This window comes from Blennius ocellaris, assembly GCF_963422515.1.
Source record: "Blennius ocellaris genome assembly, chromosome: 1".
Taxonomy (NCBI): domain Eukaryota; kingdom Metazoa; phylum Chordata; class Actinopteri; order Blenniiformes; family Blenniidae; genus Blennius; species Blennius ocellaris.
The window spans coordinates 12,658,884-12,678,374 of record NC_137650.1 but is presented as its reverse complement, the minus strand read 5'-3'; the positions used below and the strand labels follow the sequence as shown (position 1 = coordinate 12,678,374).

The window sequence follows — 19,491 nt, the reverse complement described above, 5'->3', positions numbered from 1 at the left end:
TACTTACATTGGTTTTCACTGATCTAGCAGCCCGTCCAATGCACTTCACACTGTTAATCACATTCTCACACACACACACACACCAATGGAGGCAGCTCCCATGCAAGGTGTGCAACCTATTCACTGTGCGCAAGTCAGGTTTCAGTGTCCTGCTAAAGGAGACTTCCACACGTGGAAATTGAACCTTGATCATTCTGATTGAGAGACAACCCTTTCCATACAACCAAGCCCAATTTATAGCAAATATGGTTACCGGTGGGTACAGCTGGGAGCTAATGTGTACGGCTCCTAGGTCAGATTAGAGTATGTTATATGACTGTGATCCAGATGACTGGTTAGGAATGCTCATAGCTTTTGCTAATCAGGACGCAGTGGTGGCCTTTAGTGTAATTAAATGGACATGGTACTGAGATTTGGAGGGTTCAGCTTCCACAACAAACTGGTCACCTGAACCATCTCACCAGAACGCCCGCAGCCATACTCCTTTTCTACAAATAGGATGGGTAAATGCAGTTTAGTTGTTGATGGTTGTACCAGTGCAAACAAGCTTTGGTGAACCAGGGCAGAATATTAGACAGAGCACCAGGCCCTTCCTGCATCCAGCAGATGCACCGAGGTTCACTTCATCTACTCCAAGCCATATCTCATTTTCATACACAATCATTTACTTGATTTGGACCTGTTTTGGTTAATTCTACAATTCTCATTTTCCCCCTCTAATATCCCAGCGAATCTTCTAAAAAATCCATCTAATCATTTCAGAAACTACTTACCACTCCATTTCTAGAGCACTAGTTGTGGCTGATTAGAGGTAATATTATTCATTTGCTTTCGAGTAGTTCTTCAAACTTACCCCGCTGTGTATGGAAGCTGCAACAGTCTTCGACTCACCTCACATTGTGATGGCCTTATCAGCACACTGCATCTGCTGTCGACTCCACTGACACCGAGAGCTCCTGCTGGGTGGTCACAATGATGAGGCGAAGTTCAAAGCACATTATGCTCCTCGCTGATGGGTCAAGCGACACAGTTGGTTTCTTAATGTGCAGCTCCCCTCCGCCCAGGCGAAGAGAGGAGTCAGCAGTGCAAACACATCTCAGCATGAGTGGTCAGAAGAAATCTAGACAAAATGTTCAAATGTATTAAAAATGAAAAAAATTCCTTGGGATTTCCTCCGAGCAAATTACATGTCATTTAAAAGTATTGGATTCTTTGTTCTCAGCAACAGTCAATCAGACAAAAAAATGAGCGAGCTTCAGCATCGTCTTCATTTTAGAGCTTGTATCAAAACTCTGTGGTGAATTTCTTATATATTATCAACGGCTGAATCACTGATTGAATAATTTACCGACGCAACACACACACTGCAGAGAGGAAAGGGGAATAGTGTTTGCGGGTCTGTATGTTGGATTAGGCAGCAACCAGAGGAAGAGTTAGTGGAAAGAGACGGGTGTCAGTCTGGATTCAGAGTGTGTTTGAACGTGCGTGGCAAGCCTCGTGTGAAGCTGCCGTTCCGATAGCATCGCTATCCGCCTGCACAAAAAAATATTGACAGAGTCCCGAGATGAGGCGCTCCTAACTGTATTGGACACTTTCCCCCAGTGTTGAGTGATTATAAATAGCAGTGTCCTGCCAAGAGTACAATCATCCCGTCGCTGACTAGTTGTATCGACGCAAGTTTGCCCTCTGGGACTCCCACAACCACTTTGTGAGCAGGAAGAGAGCAACTTCAAGAAAGAGACAAATATCGCCCTAAATCCCATCCATCTGCCACATCCTCCTGCTCCACCCAAACCCAGCGCATTTCCACAGTATTACAAATGAAACAACTGCAAGGAACCATGCAGGATGTTTGCAACACTGCTTCCTGCTACGTGGATGTTTTTATACCAACACTTCGCCATGTTTAAGGAAATACATCCCCGGGTTCAGAGAGTGAAGCCCTGAATTATACATGTTTCGATGCGTGTGAATGACAGTCGATGCTCTGAAGATACCGTTGCATTAAATGTGCAAGGGGGGGGCAAGATTGAGTTAAATGCAAACGGTTTTGTTCCCTTTTTTTGTTTTTGTTTCTGCAGAAATGTTTCCGAGACAGATGGAGGAGCTCATGCCGGGTCTTTGACAACCTGCAGGTCTCAGATGTCATTATAGGAAGTAATATTTCCCCCACAGTGCGGTGACAGGTTTCTTTGTATTGCATGTCCTCTTTAATACAGAGCGGAGTTATGAGCACAATATACAAAGCAGTAAATTTGACAGCTAATTTCCTTCTGTCATTGTTCCTGTATTACCCAGTTACAATTGTGCAATATTCATTGGTTATGATGAGTGAGGAGTCTCAGACAGCTGCTCCCTCGTTTGTTTCGGTAATTAATTGTGTTTTTGTAATTTCTGGCGAATCCGGTTTCCCGGTGGTGTGGAAAAAAGAAACAAATCTCAGCAAAGTTCTGTTTAGGTAGGATAAGGCATGGAAACATTGACAGTAACATATTGCTTTCTTTCAAAGAATAAGATGCAGAGGCCAACCTTTTTAACTTCTTTTTTTTTTTTGTTCAAGGATATTAAAAATTCTTGAGTTTTCACCAGAGGCTTGTCTGAAGCCTCACTGTTTTGATTTAGTGAGGGCAGACCTTGTTCTTCATTTCACAGAGCGCAATATTGTCTGAATGTAAAGCAGAACGGTGCCGAGAAAGAAAAACACGTCCAGTTCGCCTTCATTAGGTAAATAAAGGCATTGGAATGTGAAATATGGCACTCAGCGTTTAGCAGGAAAGTATTCTGCCAAAAATCTGCATTTCTGAGTCACGAACAGACGACTATCACACACTGAAACAACTTTACAGTCTAATCACTCAGTTTTAAGGACTTACTGTTGTTTCGTGACTCTGCCAGCAAGCCTCTGCTTACCTGCACTGCTTTGAAGAAAAATGGTCCCCAGGTTTCTCTTGTTTCAAGGATCAAACAGACGCTCCTCTCCTGCATTATTAAGCACAAGCTACTCAAAACTGTATGCAGCTCTGTGCTAATGAGTACACAGGCCATATTTATTACTTCTGCGTGAAGAGATGAGAAACTCAGCTCTGCTTCTCCCCTTGAGTTTTTTTTTTCCCCCTCTCTGTATTTTAGCCTTGTACTCAAGCTGTGTTATAGGATCGCGCTGTCATGGATTTGTACACTTACGAAAACATACTACAGATGAAGGAATTTATTTTGCCCAAAAGCTGAATTTGTTTATTTGGGACCTTTTATGCCTTTTTTGTTTTATGCTGACGGTTGAACAATGTATGTTGATGCAATACCCAGCTGGTGGTTAGCGCAGCCTGGCGTGATAGGCTTTTAACCTTTTCCAAGAGTTTTTAAAAACTTTTTTTATGCATTTACAAAATGTTTTGTAGCCTCCATTAACAGTGCAGAGTCTATAAAAGTGACCTGATTATGTCTTTGGTTGGAAGCAGTAACCTCCTAAAGTCTTTTCTTTTCTTGTGGAAACATTTAACGGAGTCATATAAGCTGCATCTAACAGAAAAAGACCCAGTTTCACCCAGATCTGGACGAGAAACTGAAAATTACCTTTTGCTGAGGTTACAAAATGTGGTTATGTTTGTTTTTTGCTTTTTTTTATCTGATTTGATACAGAATTTGATAAAGAATTTCAACATGAAGTTAGAATTTTGCTTTACATTTATTGAGAGACTGAGAACATATTATAATTTCTCCATAAAACACAGTGGGATCTTTATGATATAGAATTTTAGTCATCTTATTTGTGAAATTTTACATTGTGGAGCCAACCTGTAACCATTTCAAGGGTACAATTTATCCCAGTACAATTTGTTAAAGTTGAGCTGAAAATAAGATAGGTGTCACTCAGAAAGACTTTCACTCAGATTGTATGTGCAGGCATTATTTTCACCGAATTATTACATGTGGCTTATGCTTCACAACAGTTACAGATAGAAAACCTGAATATCATATCAGGCTCTGCCATTTACCAGCTTATCAGCCTTGTTGAATACCAAATAAATACCCACCTGTGTGTTCACTGTCATCGTTTGAAGACATGATGGCCTGATGGCCTGATGAATTCAAATATTCAGTCTGAACCAACTTGTGAACTCTAGAACTTAAAGCCAACTCTGGTTACAAAAAATCATACAAAGCAATGTAAGATGCATTTCTCCTTTCAGACTAACATTTTTTAAATCAAAACAGAAAAAGGAAGACTGAAAATGGAGAAAAAAGCAGCTTCTCTAAAATGCTGCTACTGTGCATGCCCACCACAGCTATTGTAAATAGTTCTTCTCAATATGCGCGACATAAATGATGACAACAATGGCGGCCTCCAGAGTGACATGACCCCATCGTGCATATTCTTCTGGGACATGCTAGTACGCCATCTGTCCAGACAAATGTCTGTGTGCTCACTATTGTTAATGTTTTATGCATGCATGTATGTGTGGTTAGACAAAAATGATTTGTTTTCACTTCAAATGTTGTCATATCAACAGGGCCTAAGTCAGGCCAAATCATTACCAGTGAAGCACACATGCCGTGTAGCTACAGTCTTCATCTGTGCTCAGTTTATCTAAAAAAAGAGTTATGGTCAGAAAGGCTAATGGTTCCTTGTCATGAGTTAGGAATACTTATTAGTTAAGCTGAAATCTGTAGTTGGTTGCTCACAAAGTATGCACGTCCGGATTGTTAAAAAGTTGTTTGCTGCTTCTCGCAACGAGCAGGAGGTTTATTTTGAAATTCATGACACGCTTGCAGCAGGATCTCTGTGTTCATCCCCAAAGTGGAGGTATGCATGTGGAAGAACAGCAGTGACTTCATTATGTATGTACATTTTCTCTGAGTCACGATCCAGCAGCAGTTTATATTGTTTTCCCTCAATTCATGAACTCCATGAACCATGAAAGCCTCTGTTTCTACTGTTTGTCCACTTTGGCTTCCTAAACAAAGCACAGAGCCGTCAGCTCGTAACTGGAATGGGAGATGGCACACTGATTGGTTTCTGTAAAGTGGGGCTCAAAACATAATCCAAACTTCTTGTCCTTGACACAGCAAATATCTGAATTATCGAATATGGACCTGAATACACATGAATGCATCATCACCTGTTATTAAAAGATCTGTTGCCAATGGACATAGGTGTGAAACATAAGGCCTGAGGACCAAAATTGGTACACAAGAGGCTCCAATCTGGCCCAACCACCAAGCAAATCCTAAAAATGTCCAAGAAAAAAATTATTTTTGAGAGAAATTAAGAGTGCACAATGCAGTACTGGGACCTGAACTAAGATATCTGTGATGCCTCCATGAAAGCCAGCTACCTAACTGCAAAAATGCATACTAGCTTTTGACTCAAAGCTATGTTGTCAGAGTGAGTTTATAAAAACCTGCATAATGCAACAGCCACAAGAGACATTTTTAGACATTTCACTGCATTTTGAACCAGACGGTTTCAATAAAATGTTATATATTTTGAGGTTGTAGTCATTTTCTGTCATGATTGTTTTGCGAAAATATTGACATTTTCATCACATATACTCAGCAGCGTGCGGTGGTGTTTCAGTCAGGGCCAGCAGTAACAAAATACAACCCCCCTCCAAAAAAAGTATTGTTGCTGCTGCTCATACAGCCAATGCAGCAGCCGCACATTATCTCCTACAGTAAAAACACAAGCCGAATCCAATGTAAGGCCACTATTATGCATCAGTACTTCATCCACACCAACATGACACCACAACACATAAAAAAAAAATATTTTTTTACGGGGCTAGTGCCCCCGACTGTACACCACTGTGTATACTCTGTGCCACAATAAGGCACTATTTTACCAGTCCAGCCCAATCAAGATACAATTGGGCCATGTGGTGCCCATGCACTACAATGTGTTTGGCAGGCCTGTCTCAGGCCACCTTCATTTTTCTCAGTTCCACACCATCTATGCAACTTCTAATCGCCTGTTTGAATATTTTATAGGCAAGGCACAGTCGCAAAGTCAGCGGAAAAACTGAGGAGCTACCTTTCCAGTCTTTGAATTGTCAGTCTGGAGAGCTAAATAAGGAAAATCCTGAATCGTAAATTGCATGATAGCAGAAATGTACTTTGTGTTGTGTGTATTTGGAAAACCTTCAGAAAGTTTCACCACCCACCGGCGTGCACCGGCCAGAGTAGATACCACTTTATCTCCACTTGGCAGCAGCGCAGCAGGTAGAAACCTAATGGACATCATAGCCTCTAAAAGTGAACTTGTGTTCACTTGCTGTTTGAGCTGGAAGAGCGGAGATAGCGGCTCGGTAAGAGTGGAGAGAGAGAGAGAGAGAGACAGAGAGAAAGTGTGTGTCTTGATGGTTATCAGGGCCCTTTAAGATGTCTGAGACCCTCCCAGGGCTCCCCGCAGGCCGCCGAGCGCCCATCGAAGAGCCCGACTGGGCTAGTAATCTATCCCCCTGCCATGCTGCTGTGCTCTCCACGCCGTTAATCCAATCACTCCCCTGCCACGGTGGGACAGGCAGAGCACTAATCCAGTTTACGCAGCAAAAAAAAAAAAAAAAGCCCCAGACTCATTCCTCACTCCCCGCAGAGGATTGCCAGCTTCTCGATGTGACATTGAGTGAGAAAGATGAGGATAATTACAGAGGCAATTATTTTATTTTTATTACGTGTTCAGCTGTTTTTTTTTTTTCCCCTCCCCCCATGTTCCAGGCTAATTGCTATGGCCTTGTTACGAAAACCCAAGGTGATAGCATGTAATCATTTGGGAGGCAGCGAGTCAGCCGGTTCGAGCAGTCCTCGCCTGTCAGATCATTAGTATGCATCGAATGAGGTTGAGCCTCACGTGGAATGGGCAGGGTGGACCTCAGATAAGTCATTTAGACTAACAGGAACTTAATTAATTTTGTTTAATCTCTATAAAGCTCCACAAGGGGACAGATTGGTATACAGCCTCCCACCGACTCCTCCACCTTGCACTCAGCCCACCCAGCCGAGCTCCACCCAGAGGCTTGACGCTACGAGGGGGATTGGTCCCGGCATCACTATTGGCTTAATGTTGTGTACAATACAGAAACATGTCATCGGTAATAAGACCAGGTGGAGCATAAGTCAGTGTTCATTTCCTCCATTAGACCACAGTGAAATCCTGGCACAGAAGTTTGAGGGGGCACACGAGAGAGAACTATTACGAGCCTATCATAACATAGAACATGCCTCGGGAATGTCGAAATAGTGCTCAGAAAAGTAGAGAAAAGATATATTACTCTGGACTTTTATATGTATTTAATTGTATCTGGGGGTTTTTTTGGTTGGGGCATCATGACAATCAGTTGTTCACTGGATATTAGAGAATCGTCCACATAGAAACTGACACAAATTATAGATTGTTGTTGAAACTGTTGCTTTTGATGTCGATGTTACTTTGCTAGTTTTATAGTTGCATCAGTAATTGTACATCAGGTTTGAGTCTTTAATAGCAGCAGCCAGACATTTTTAAGAATTTATTAAACACCTTTGATATCTGAGACAGGAGGTGAAAAAGGTACATCTGGCCAGTTTATCGCACTAAAATACAGTGATGTAGTTCACGGAGAAAACCGATCCGGGATTAATTTCTTTACCGAGGTTTTTTGTTTTTGTTTTGCTTTGACTAGTTGAATTTGTGGCACAAATATAACACTGTGTTATGTTGGGTGAGCTCAGAATCACAGCAGGGCTCAGGAAGAGTGCATCAATGACCAAGAGTGAGAAGAAAACATAAAAAAGGCAACCAAGAAAGAGAGAGATGCTCTTGTTGGGCAAAATTCTCATTTTTTAAAATATACTATTTCCTGCAATTTCGCCACTGAAATAACACCATTGTTGTGAACCTGAAAGTTCATGGTTTGGGTTTTTGTGGTTGCCAGCTCTTATGCTCTCATGCAAATGCCTACCCAAAAAAGCCTTCAATTTCAAATGGAACTTAGTGGAAGGCCATATGGTTATAAAGGCCAGCTCTTTTCACAGGAACAACCCAGAGAGCCCACATTGCCACTTTCCTATCCTCCCTTCACTGGCTCTCGGTTACCTTCTGTGTTCATTTTGAAATACTAGTGCTAACTTTTAAAGCATTACGTGGCCAAACACCTTTTTATATTTCCAACCTCCTTCATCTGTATGCCTCAAATAAAGCGCTCAGGTCTGGCCAACAAATGCTGCTTGCAGTCCCACACACCAAGCTCAAAACCCATGGTGATTGTGTATTTGAATCTCTTGCACCAAAGCTGTGGAATGCTCTTCCCCTTCAGCTGAGATCTGTTGACTCCTTTGGTACTTTTATGAAGCAGCTAAAAACATGTTTATTCGGGCAGGCTGTAACTGTAGCTGCTCGATTATACTGTTTTGTATAACTATGTATATTTTTCTTGCTTCTATATTTTGAATTAGCTTATCTCTGTTTTATTTTTTTCAGTTTTTAGTGCTGTAAAGCAACTTGTGACTCGTGTCTGTGAAAGGTACTATGTAAATGAAGTTATATTCTATTCTATTCTATTCTATTCTATTCTATTCTATTCTATTCTACTTGCTAGAAACATCTGTAAATGTATTAATCTGAGGCAGGGTGCAGATGAAAAATGCTCAGCAACATAGCTGGAACTTGATAAGTGAGAAGAATAAAATGATTTTAGAGCATTTGGAACTCTATACACACTTCGATACACATTATAGTCTCTCCAGCAAATCCAATTTGCAAATTGAAGACTATTTCTGATGTTGGTCCCACTTCTATCCAATTGGTTCGACGACGAACTTGTTGAGATTGATTATTGGGCTTTTTTCTTCTCGTTCGTGTTGCAGTAATCTAGATTTGGATGGTGTAAAACATGGTTAAAGTTAAATATCTAAACCAGATTATTTCATCTGATTCGGAGCAAATCCTAATAGGTGAGAAGGGCCACTGAACTCAAATGATTACAAAACCTGTATCACTGTGTGCACAAGCATATCTCAAGTCGCACTTAATTGCATTAACTGATGCCTCTAAACATGAAGTAGAGTAAACAAGAATAAAAGTGCTTATTTGCTTTTCCAAAACAAAGCAAAACTTTTGACATTTGTTTGCTTAATGAATGATTTAGATTCCTCGTCAGCATGTGGGTGTTGATGTGCAAAACTGTGTCTAACAGTCTTGTTGACCCACCAGCCCTGTATACAAATATTGATTTCTGCTAAATGTTAGGGAGGCATAAAGCTCAGGGATATCACTGCTCAATAAATACTCAACACACTAAATGAAGGATTATTTATGATACCCGAAACTGGATGGGTTTTCGTTAACAACCTCCAATGTCTAATTGCTGAAAAATACCTCTAATAAAGTATTGCATGTCATTTACAGAGAATGTCATTGCAGAAATTAAAGCAAATACTTGTGGGCGTGACAACAAAGCTTATGAAAGTTCCTCATAGTGCTGTGTTGGGCCCCTTTGACCTTTTCAGTCACTCATTCTCAGTCAAATTTCAAACATAGGTACAGCCAACATTTTAAATGGGCGTAGCTCCTCCCGTTGACCCTTTTGAAGGATTGTTAACTGTCAGATACTGCAGAACCAACCAAAGCCAGAAGTAAAGTGTTTTACCTATCTTAAATCATGGATAATATGTAGGATCTGACACGATCAAAACTCTAAATTCATGCTGATATGAACATTGGGAATAAATCACTTGAATGTTTGCACTCATTTTGAATACGCATGCATGGACATTGTCCCATTGACAACTTTTATGTTTTCACAAAATATTGCCAACTAATGATGATTAGTTTGTGTCTTCCTTAAAGGTATGGAAAAAACATATTTATACTATATTTTTGGACAGGAGATTTTCTAGTTTAAAGAAGCTAATAGACAATTCTTGCACAGGGAATAATGACAAGCAGGTCTGTGGCAAACTGGGAAAGCTGATATAAGGCAAACGGAGGCTTCACACTCAGCATTTAAACGTGATGTAGTGTACAAACAGCTACTGTAGTGAATGAATGCTCAGGAAATAGCCGCATTTTGGCAGACCGACAAATCTCGTGTTTCTTTAAAAGCATCCAGAAGCTTCATCTGCCGCATCAGACTGACACATAGAAATGAGGTTTGACTTTCAAAGGAAATGTGCAATGAGTGTGCAGCAAAACTAAGAGATAATTAGTGAGACTTGAGCGCAGATACTTAAAATGCAATGCAGCGGCCACAGCCGAAGGCACACAGATGTGGAGCTGGTAAATGAGGTTGGAGGCAGAGCTTAATATGATTAAATGAATTTGATTTTGTTGTAACTCAGAGGTACAGATTGGTGGAACCATGTGAGGGTGAGTGAAGCTTCATGCTAAGACTTTTTTTTTTTTTCTGATGAATTCAACCTTCATGGTATGTTCAAGTCTAACTGAGGCTGGATGAATGAATGTATTCATTGGTCATACATGGACCATGGATGATGTTATTATTATCTTGACCAACTGTCTCAATAACAACAGCAACATGTGGAGCAGATCTTAAACATTAAATGACGATCATTACTGTACCTTCTGGCGTTTATCAGGTAGGATGTGAACTTGGATCTTTTTTCACCATTGACTGTCTGAAAGGTTTTTTAAAGCACCCACACCCAAGTAAAATGTTAAAAACCCCTCTATTGAACATGCAGACTACGTCCAAAGTGAAGTTGTAGAAGCAGTAGATGAAGCAGAAATTTGTTTCTAAAAGTCTGTTTATACTCAAAAACTGAGGTGTTTATTTTTGTCAGATATGAACAAAATATGAGCAACAGTTGTGTAATTTTTCTGGTCGAGAGAGAGGACCAAAGCCTTTAATTACATATTATAGAATTTGACATGAGATCTGCAACAACCGTTTGTAGTTCTTAACTCTTGTGTTGTAACGTATTGGCTGTAATTTTTTCAAAGTGATCCAAAACGTAACATCAACTTAACGAAGGCCTCGATGGGTAAAAAAAACGGAGAAGTGTCAGCTCGGTCAAATCCTAATATTCACTCTGAAGGTTTTATTTTAGGGTTTCATTGTGTCTATTTAAAGCCCCTCACCGGAAGTGTTTTTTTAATTATATTATTATATTATGTTATTTTTTTTTACATGTTTTTTTTTTACCAGTTTCCAGCTTTATTGAAGCCTGTCATCATACAGTCTGTCAACCTGTAGTATCAGGTATCTGGCAAATAATTTCTGTTTTGTCTAAACAAAAATTTGTATCAATACAGGTTGATTAGTCTTTCAAAAAAGAGTTTGGAATAGTCAATATTTAGCACTCTTTGTTTGTTTTTCTCTGAATGAAATTGTTATAAATACGAGCTATTTGAAGCTTTTTATCACAATCTTCAATATATCAGCTGTTAAATGCTGCTTATGTATGTGGTACCATGGAGGTTGGCATTTTTAGTCCCAAAAATCAGGACAAGCAGATTATATTAACTCCGTCAAGGTTTGAACTTTTGACTTATTTGAGTCGAAACATAGCTTGACTGTCCTGCATGTAAGTAACCAGCACTGCTCGCAGCAGCCGCCATTCGATTCAGATCAATATTCAACAGCTTGGATTCAATCTGGCTGTTCTCCAGTGGCATGATGGTGTGCCAATTTTTAATTGCATCCGCCCTCATTTTAAGTTTTTGGACAAAATTCCAACAAACTTGGCAAAACTACAATAAAAACTTCTGTTCATTTTCTCCATATGCTGTATTAAAACTGTTGTTTGGTGTAGATTCAGACCCCAATTACACAACGTTTCAAGTGAAAACACATCATTTTGAGTTTTTGTTTGAAAAAAGCTTTGCGTTTACAATGCCATGTTTTGAAAAGAAGATGGCGATTTACATGGAAAGTTCTGCAACACTGAAAATGATGTAGTTGTGATGTACGGTCACTGGTGGGAGCTGTTGTTCATTTTTGTAATGAGACCACACATACATACAGCAGGGAACAAAACACTAGAACAATAAAAATGGTGAGTACGCAGACGTTTGTATGGACAGACGAGGAAGTTGAATTATTATTCCAGTTCCTACTAACATGTAGAATGACAGTTCCGCAGCAGTCACTGGTTGTAATTTGACAGCAGCCTCCTCATCTTTTGGTGACGATTGTACTGAAATGTGCTGCTACTTGTAGAAATGCAAGAAGGTCTGACATCAGCAAGTCTTGAAAGGAATTACTGTAATGTGCCGACTTTGGAGACATCTAATGTGGTTTTCCTGCTCTTTCAACGTTATTCATGCAAGTGAAATAAAAACCCCAAAGTGGTTCCCTTTGACCAAAGGAAGAAAGATGTAGTGGGGATTGTGATAAAAGCCTAAAAGAATATTATACAGTGAGAAACCAACAATTTGTCGATGTCAGTGAATCAGGGTTGATGCAGTTATTTCAAGTGGTGCAATTTAATTTAATTTACTTGGAAACCTGTCTTTTCCAATACTTTCGGAGGGGACTATAATGGCGTTATCTGTCAGTGGTACACTTTGACTCCTGAACTTCAGGAAATCACGGCGAGTTACACTCCCCGCTGAAACTTGCTATACTTTGCCGCTCTTTGCCACATCGGTCTTGTCTTCCTCGTCTCTGCTGTGATTAAAGCGCCGCCGATGACACGAATGGGAAATAGATCTTAAAACAATGCCGGCCAAATGGAGATCTGATGATTAATGGCTGATTGTTCAATCGATTAATACCCAGCCACGCAGGATTTACAGCGAGGGAAGACATCAGGCAGTCAATATCTCCCGTGTCTAAACCGTGCTAACCTGCACCATGCAGACCTCTTAAACAACATAGAAGGTGAACATTTTGATATTTAACACAAGGATGTGCAAGTGTGTGTTCAGCAGTTTTTGTAACCTTTTTTATTTTTTTTTTTTAAACCCGATGAGCACACACTGCCTGCTTTGAGACTTTGATCCTCAGCTTAACGCCTGTTCTTCTGCATAGAAGGGATCGCAGATTGCGATTTTACGTCGAGCAGAAAAGGCCGATTTAATACCCTAACCTAAAGAATTTGCACTGATTCAATACATACGGAGCAGGTGGTGGAGAAGTCAGCGTTTTCCTGTATTGCATCAATGTCAACATCCGGCAGCACAGTGGGCTTTCATGAAGTGTTAAGCCCAGCGTATCAGGTACACGCAGGGACACTTAATCCCCGGTCGCCTGCGAGCCGTGTTGACGACTGAATTTTCTAATCTGTGTTTTTTTTTTTATATATATATATTTTCGTTACGATACTTTTATCTTCGCAATAACAATGCCTTGTCCTTTCAGGTTGGAGGACACACCATGCTACCGATTCGCTGGATGCCCCCGGAGAGCATCATGTACAGGAAGTTCTCCACGGAAAGCGACGTGTGGAGCTTCGGAGTCATCCTCTGGGAGATCTTCACCTATGGGAAGCAGCCCTGGTTTCAACTGGGCAACAACGAGGTACACAAAGAGCCCCGAGCATGCAGATAAGCCTGTGACATATACATATATATGTTATCAAGCAGGATCCATCTGGATTTGTACTGGAATTCGTAGCTCCGGGGCATTCAGCAGTCAATTTTCCATTTCCAAACATCAGATATTGAACCGTTTGTTGCAGAACAGATGAAAAAGCTCACTGGTGGAGTGCAGTGGACGAGGGGGGATACCCCTCTCAGCTTCAGCTCTCGGCTTTCTAATGGCTCGTTTGAATGAGCGTAGCTTAATCTACTGCCTGGTGTTGTTTCTTCACTCGCTCCGATACGCACACCAGCCCAATGAGGTGATAAATTGATGCCACTTCGCAAACCAGACAAGAGGCAGCAATACATAACACCCATGATTGGTTTGGGGGGGGGTTCGTCGGAGCCTCTGCTTTGAATCAATAAAATTCAATTAGGATTACTCCTGTAAAGCAAGCATATTGAGAAAATGAAATTGACCTAAAAGAATAACCTGGCATGTGGCGTGCGTCGCACATTAAATGTTCCAATGGAAACGTCGAAGCTGTGGGGTTTTTTTTTTTTTATTATTAGTTTACACAAACTGGGACTTCCACATTTCCTTGCGTGAAGAGCAGACGTCTCAGACGCTCAGTGAGACACTCAGCTGATTAAACTACAATGCCAAAATCTGATGACAGTGTAAAGAGATGAGTGCTGTGTTATCTGCCTGCCAAAAACAAGAAAATCCCCCATTTTGTCCTCACAAAATATTTATATCTTTCACAAATGTAGACTGGAATAGTACTTGTGTTTAAGATATTCCACAGTAATATCTGAGCTCCTCAGTAGTAGTGATGGATTAATGACAGATTTTATTCTGATTACCTGATTTTATTCACCTTTACACAGCGAACTATGAATGAGAGTCATTCACGCGGAATACAATAACCTAAATTCATTAATGGGGGTATGTTCTAGGACAAAATGCAAACAAGTGATGGGTGTTCTTGTAAAATCAGACCTTCTGACCTCATCAACATATTCACAGAAGTCACAGATCAGATCAATACCTCAGGAATACCTCGAATCAATATCTTGATATTTGGCTCTCACTTTCCCCAGATCAGAGGTGAACCTAAAGAACCATCTGCAAAATTTCCACCCTAAGAAATTAGTCTTAAGCCACAATACATGTTTAAACTTAAAATTAATAACACAACTCATAGCTTTACTTTTTAAATTCAAAAGTATTTAATAATTTTAAGCATTTATGGAAATGTCAAAGTATAATTCAGAACAATAGACAATTTAATAGAGTCTGCAAGGCAATTTTAATGAGTTCACCTTTTTTTGTTTTTTGTACTTTTTTTAGCCATTTAAAATGTTTTCCTTATCCCCCCATTTGGAACCTGATCTAGTAATTTAAGCTGTCTGAATAATTCTAACAATTGTACTGGTTTTAGCCATTTGAGCTGTTTTGTTCACCAATTTTAGTAATTGTACCTATAAATCTTTTAACCAAATCAAAATAGTTTATGCGGATTATGCCATTTTGAGTCATTTCACTCTTAAGGCTTTTAACTCTTTTCTTTTTAGAACTGGAAGTCTTTATCGTCATTGTTAAAAATAACAAAATTGTAAGTGCAGTCCGTGCATGTGCCACGCTATAAATATATGAAAGAACGTTTAAGAGATCAATAACATGCAAAGAAACATTCAGATATTAAAAAACACACTAATACAAATGGTCTTTTCATTTCAGTTGTAATGAGCTGTTTAACCCGATTAGTCACTTTTTAAGCAATTTCTTGCATTTAAGCTTTTTAATTTATTTTGTCCAGTTCAGGAGTTTTTTGTTCTGTTATTTTAGATGTGTTATGGTTTTTTTAGCTACATGGGTTTGTTTCTCTGTTTTACAAATACACTAAGAATAGGATATAATGTTTATTTACGTCTTTTTTTTCTTTCTTTTTTTTTTTAATACAACAGCTTGAGGAGTCACTAAAGAGGGGTTAATGTGCCACACATGGCTCCAGATCCTTGCCATGATGAAATGATGGCATTTTGCTTGCTGAGCATCGAAGTAAACATTACCTCACTTTGATTTGAATAAAAAAGAATAAAAGTTTTACTATAAATGTTAATTTGGCTGGGATCGTCTTTAGTGCAAGTCTTTAAATCTGACCCAAATGTTGGTGTGTACTGGAGGATGAGCTGCAGAAGCCTCATTGTGGAGGGAAGAGAACGAGTTATCCAGGACGGCTTTGGCCTCGTCCTTCATCCGTCTCTCTGCGGGGAGCTGCCACCGCTCATCGTACAGAGAGCGAGGAGGGTTATCTAACTCAGTTTGACTCGGCCTCTGTCTTTCAGCTCAGTCCCAGCATGTTCTTCACTGTCACTATGAATTCCATATTATGCAATCATACACTTAATTACTTTTTTATGTTACTTTCTGTACTACATGAAACATAATAGGTCAACTCAATTCAAGTTGATGGAGACACTAAACCCACAAGTATAATTGTAGTGTTCTTTCTTTCACCAGAGTATAAACACAGAAGTAGATCATCCACAGAAAGGAAAGTGGCATTCAAAGAGTCGCATCAGACACAGGAAAATATACTCTGATATTTTCAATCATATATGTAATGTTACCAGTTGCATCACTGTAACATTAGCTTATAGCAGATTTTATTGGACAAAAACGGCAACAACAAAGGAAGCTGACATCAAACCCAAAGCCACTCAATGCTTTAAAAGTTGCCCAGTCAGGAAAAAAAGTTGGCCTTCGCTCATTATAAGGAACTCATTGAGATAAATGGGAAGGTCGACCCAAGTGTGTTGTTAAGGGAGATTTTTTGACTTTTGATTTTTGATTTAGAAATATTTTAAACACGGTTTTCATGAAGAAACATTTGTTAAATTGTGTAAAGCTGACAAAAATTGCACTGATTTCACTATTTGGAATACAAAGAAACTAAGAGTCCTACTGTCATCCACAACAATATAATGTCCTGTCAGCAATAAACAAGCCGAAAGCCCCGTTTACACAATGTTTTCAAGTAAAAATGTAAACTTTTCTCGCATTTTGAATGTCTGTTTACACCACATCGCTGCTCAGAGCCACTGAAAACGCAGCTTTTTTTACAAACAGATTCCACAGTAGGACTTTTGAAAAACCCTCTGACATCATCACTGTGGAAATGGGGGAAAACGCTGAAACGCTGCTACATGTGCGAATGGATGGACAATAACGTTATAAAAAATAAAGTTGACAATATAGTTGATAGTCACTGTCATTGTTAATATTTATAGCATACAGTATATCGTGTCTTTGTGCGCATGTGGGTTCATGACAAAAACAATGAACCAACTCATGGCCTGGCATGCTAACTAGATCATTTTCAGTGTTTCAGTGTTAAAAGGACATTTGGATGACAAGTTACACAATAGGTCACTACTATCCTGTTAAAATTGAGAAGAAATACGAAAGTTTGAAAAGCTCAAATCCTCCGGGGTAGGCAGGACTGAAAGCCTCAAAAACAATAATCAACAAAAGTTTGTTTTCATAGAGCTTCAGAATGTGAAATAACTTTGCCTGCAACACAAACTTTTCGTTCAAAACTAATTCATTGAAATAGAAAGCACTTCCGTTCAGCGGCTCATACCTGTGGTGTCTCACCTCATCGGTCCTCCTGAGCTGCTTGTTAAGTGGAGGATTTGTGTCTTGCACTCAGATCCGAGGCTCCGACTGAGACGAGAGAGTCGGGGTGACAAATCATCCCGTTTCCACTCGCCCTTGTCTATTAGCAAAAGTAATGATATTTGGAAATTCATATTACAACCACAAAACACACATCACCTTCTGGAGCTCTAATAGAGCATCGACTTGGAAATAACGCCACCATTCATGTTGGCGAACAGCAACAGCTGTGAATGCTGTACTCTTACTCTCTTCTGATGCAGTGTGAGTGGTGTGGATCTGCAAGGTCCGCCTAGAACTAACTCTTGTATATTTTCCAAATCGACCAAAACACAACCATGTTCATGTTATGATAAGGAATTCAAAGGCACTTTAGCTTAATTAATTTGACTGTTGCAATATGTGACAAGTTATTACAAAATGCAGCAAAGTTGATTATAAAATTCGTTCAAGAATTTCATTACAACATGCAGCAGATTATTACAAAATGCAGCATTATTACATAATGAGTTGAAAACACAGTATTTTTTGGACTATAATTTTTTACTTGTTTAGTTGGTCATGCCACATATTAAGAAGTGAGTTATTTGTCAAAATATACTGGTCCATACCATTTAGGACCACCAGATGTCACTGTATAACACCATAATACTGCTATGGTACCATTAACAACCTCCATTATTGCTGTATTTTGAGGGCGAGGAAAATGTCACAAAAAATAGTCAAAATGTGCACTAGAAAACATAGAAAGAAGAGCAGAATGACTTAAGAGTGTGTGAGAGACTTAAGACAAACTCTTACGGTGACGTAAAAACAAACAAAGGAAGCAAATCGTAGGCTAATATGGTGATGGTCAGAGCTGAGGAAGGAATTCACAGAAGGTTTTAGACCTGGATTATCACCAGGGCAGTGACATAAATAAATAAATATGTCTTCAATATGTTTTATTCATCTTCATGACACACTTTTTGACAGATCTTGTACTCAGGTGTGAGGTATAGTGAAGGACATACGGTAACAAAATGGTACAGGGGGTTGATTTTTAGTTAATTGTTCAATTTAATTAAGAAAAATAACTGCTTGTGCTTTTTGTGCAGCCACACTTATTACATACAAATAGACCTCTATCCAATCTGTCAAGCTACAGCGGCCTGGAGAAAAACCCAGATAATAAAGTCAAATAGTCTTGACAGCAGTGAGTCATCAGGATAATTAGTGCGACAAAGAAGTGATCAGTCAGGCTTTTAGCAACATCTCAAACATCCGCCCTGCTGATACTTGCTATTATTGTTATCGTGCGCCATGGGACAGAAAAGGAAAAGAAGATCCAGTTCCCCCCTCAATATCGCACAAATTTGGGAGAGAATGCCTTGTGTTTATTTCTTTCATCTCACTTTCATTAGCTCAAACCTCAAAGGGTGGTCTGCTCAGTGTCACCGCTTTCTCATTACCAACAAACCACAGCAATCAGTCAACCAGAGTCTCCTCACTCACTCCTCGTTCTACTCCGCAGGTCATCGAATGCATCACCCAGGGCCGGGTCCTGGAGCGGCCGCGGATCTGCCCCAAGGAGGTGTATGACATCATGCTGGGCTGCTGGCAGAGGGAACCGCAGCAGCGACTGAACATTAAGGACATTCAGAAGGTCCTGTTCGCCATGGGGAAAGCCACGCCCGTCTACCTGGACATCCTGGGCTAGCAGCGAGCCAGCCGGGCGGGAGACGGGAGGAAGAGGAGGAGGAAGAGAGGGCGTGGGGTGGCCTGGTTCCTCGACAAGAGACACACGGACCCACACGAATCCAGGAATAACCAAACCAACCTGCTCCACTGTCGAAAAACACCTGCAATGTTTGGGAAGGACTTAAGTGCCTGCAACACTTTTGGATATAGTGGATAAAACATATAAAAAAAAAAGAAAAAGAAAAAAAAAAGAAAAAACAACAACAAAAAAGGATAAACATGCACTTTTACATTTTGTTTACTTGCGTATAAGATGTACAGGTTTGAAGAATACTTTTTCTCCCCCAACCCTCAAAAAACTGCAAAAACACACGAACAACAAAGAACCGGATCGACGTCGGGGAAAGTTTGATTATATCATGGAGAGGACACTTCAGAGTTCAAATCTATCCTGGGTTTGGTTTTATGAATATATATAGAAATATTACATATATTTTATATTTATTTCTTTTTTGGGTGGAGATGTTGAAGGGTCTGCCACAAGTGTTGCTAAGGGCTCGGCCCCGCCAGGAGACGCCACCCACAGACTATTGGCAGGGATGGGAAGAAGGAAGCCTTACTTGCACTCTGATTGGCACTGAGCTTTTCACGGTAACTCTGCGGATTA

At 40.0% G+C, this 19,491-nt stretch overlaps 1 protein-coding gene across 1 annotated transcript in view; it reads left to right on the top strand.

Moving 5' to 3' along the window:
• ntrk3b (neurotrophic tyrosine kinase, receptor, type 3b) overlaps positions 1–18,843 on the top strand; it is a gene marked incomplete at both ends in the record, with an annotated part of 279,095 nt that extends 260,252 nt beyond the window's left edge. Inside the window, 2 exons of the mRNA XM_080500842.1 lie at positions 13,299–13,457; positions 18,658–18,843. Of these exons, the coding sequence (XP_080356968.1) occupies positions 13,299–13,457; positions 18,658–18,843 (345 nt within the window). The remainder of the gene's footprint in view (positions 1–13,298; positions 13,458–18,657) is intronic.
• Between the last annotated feature and the right edge of the window lie 648 nt (positions 18,844–19,491).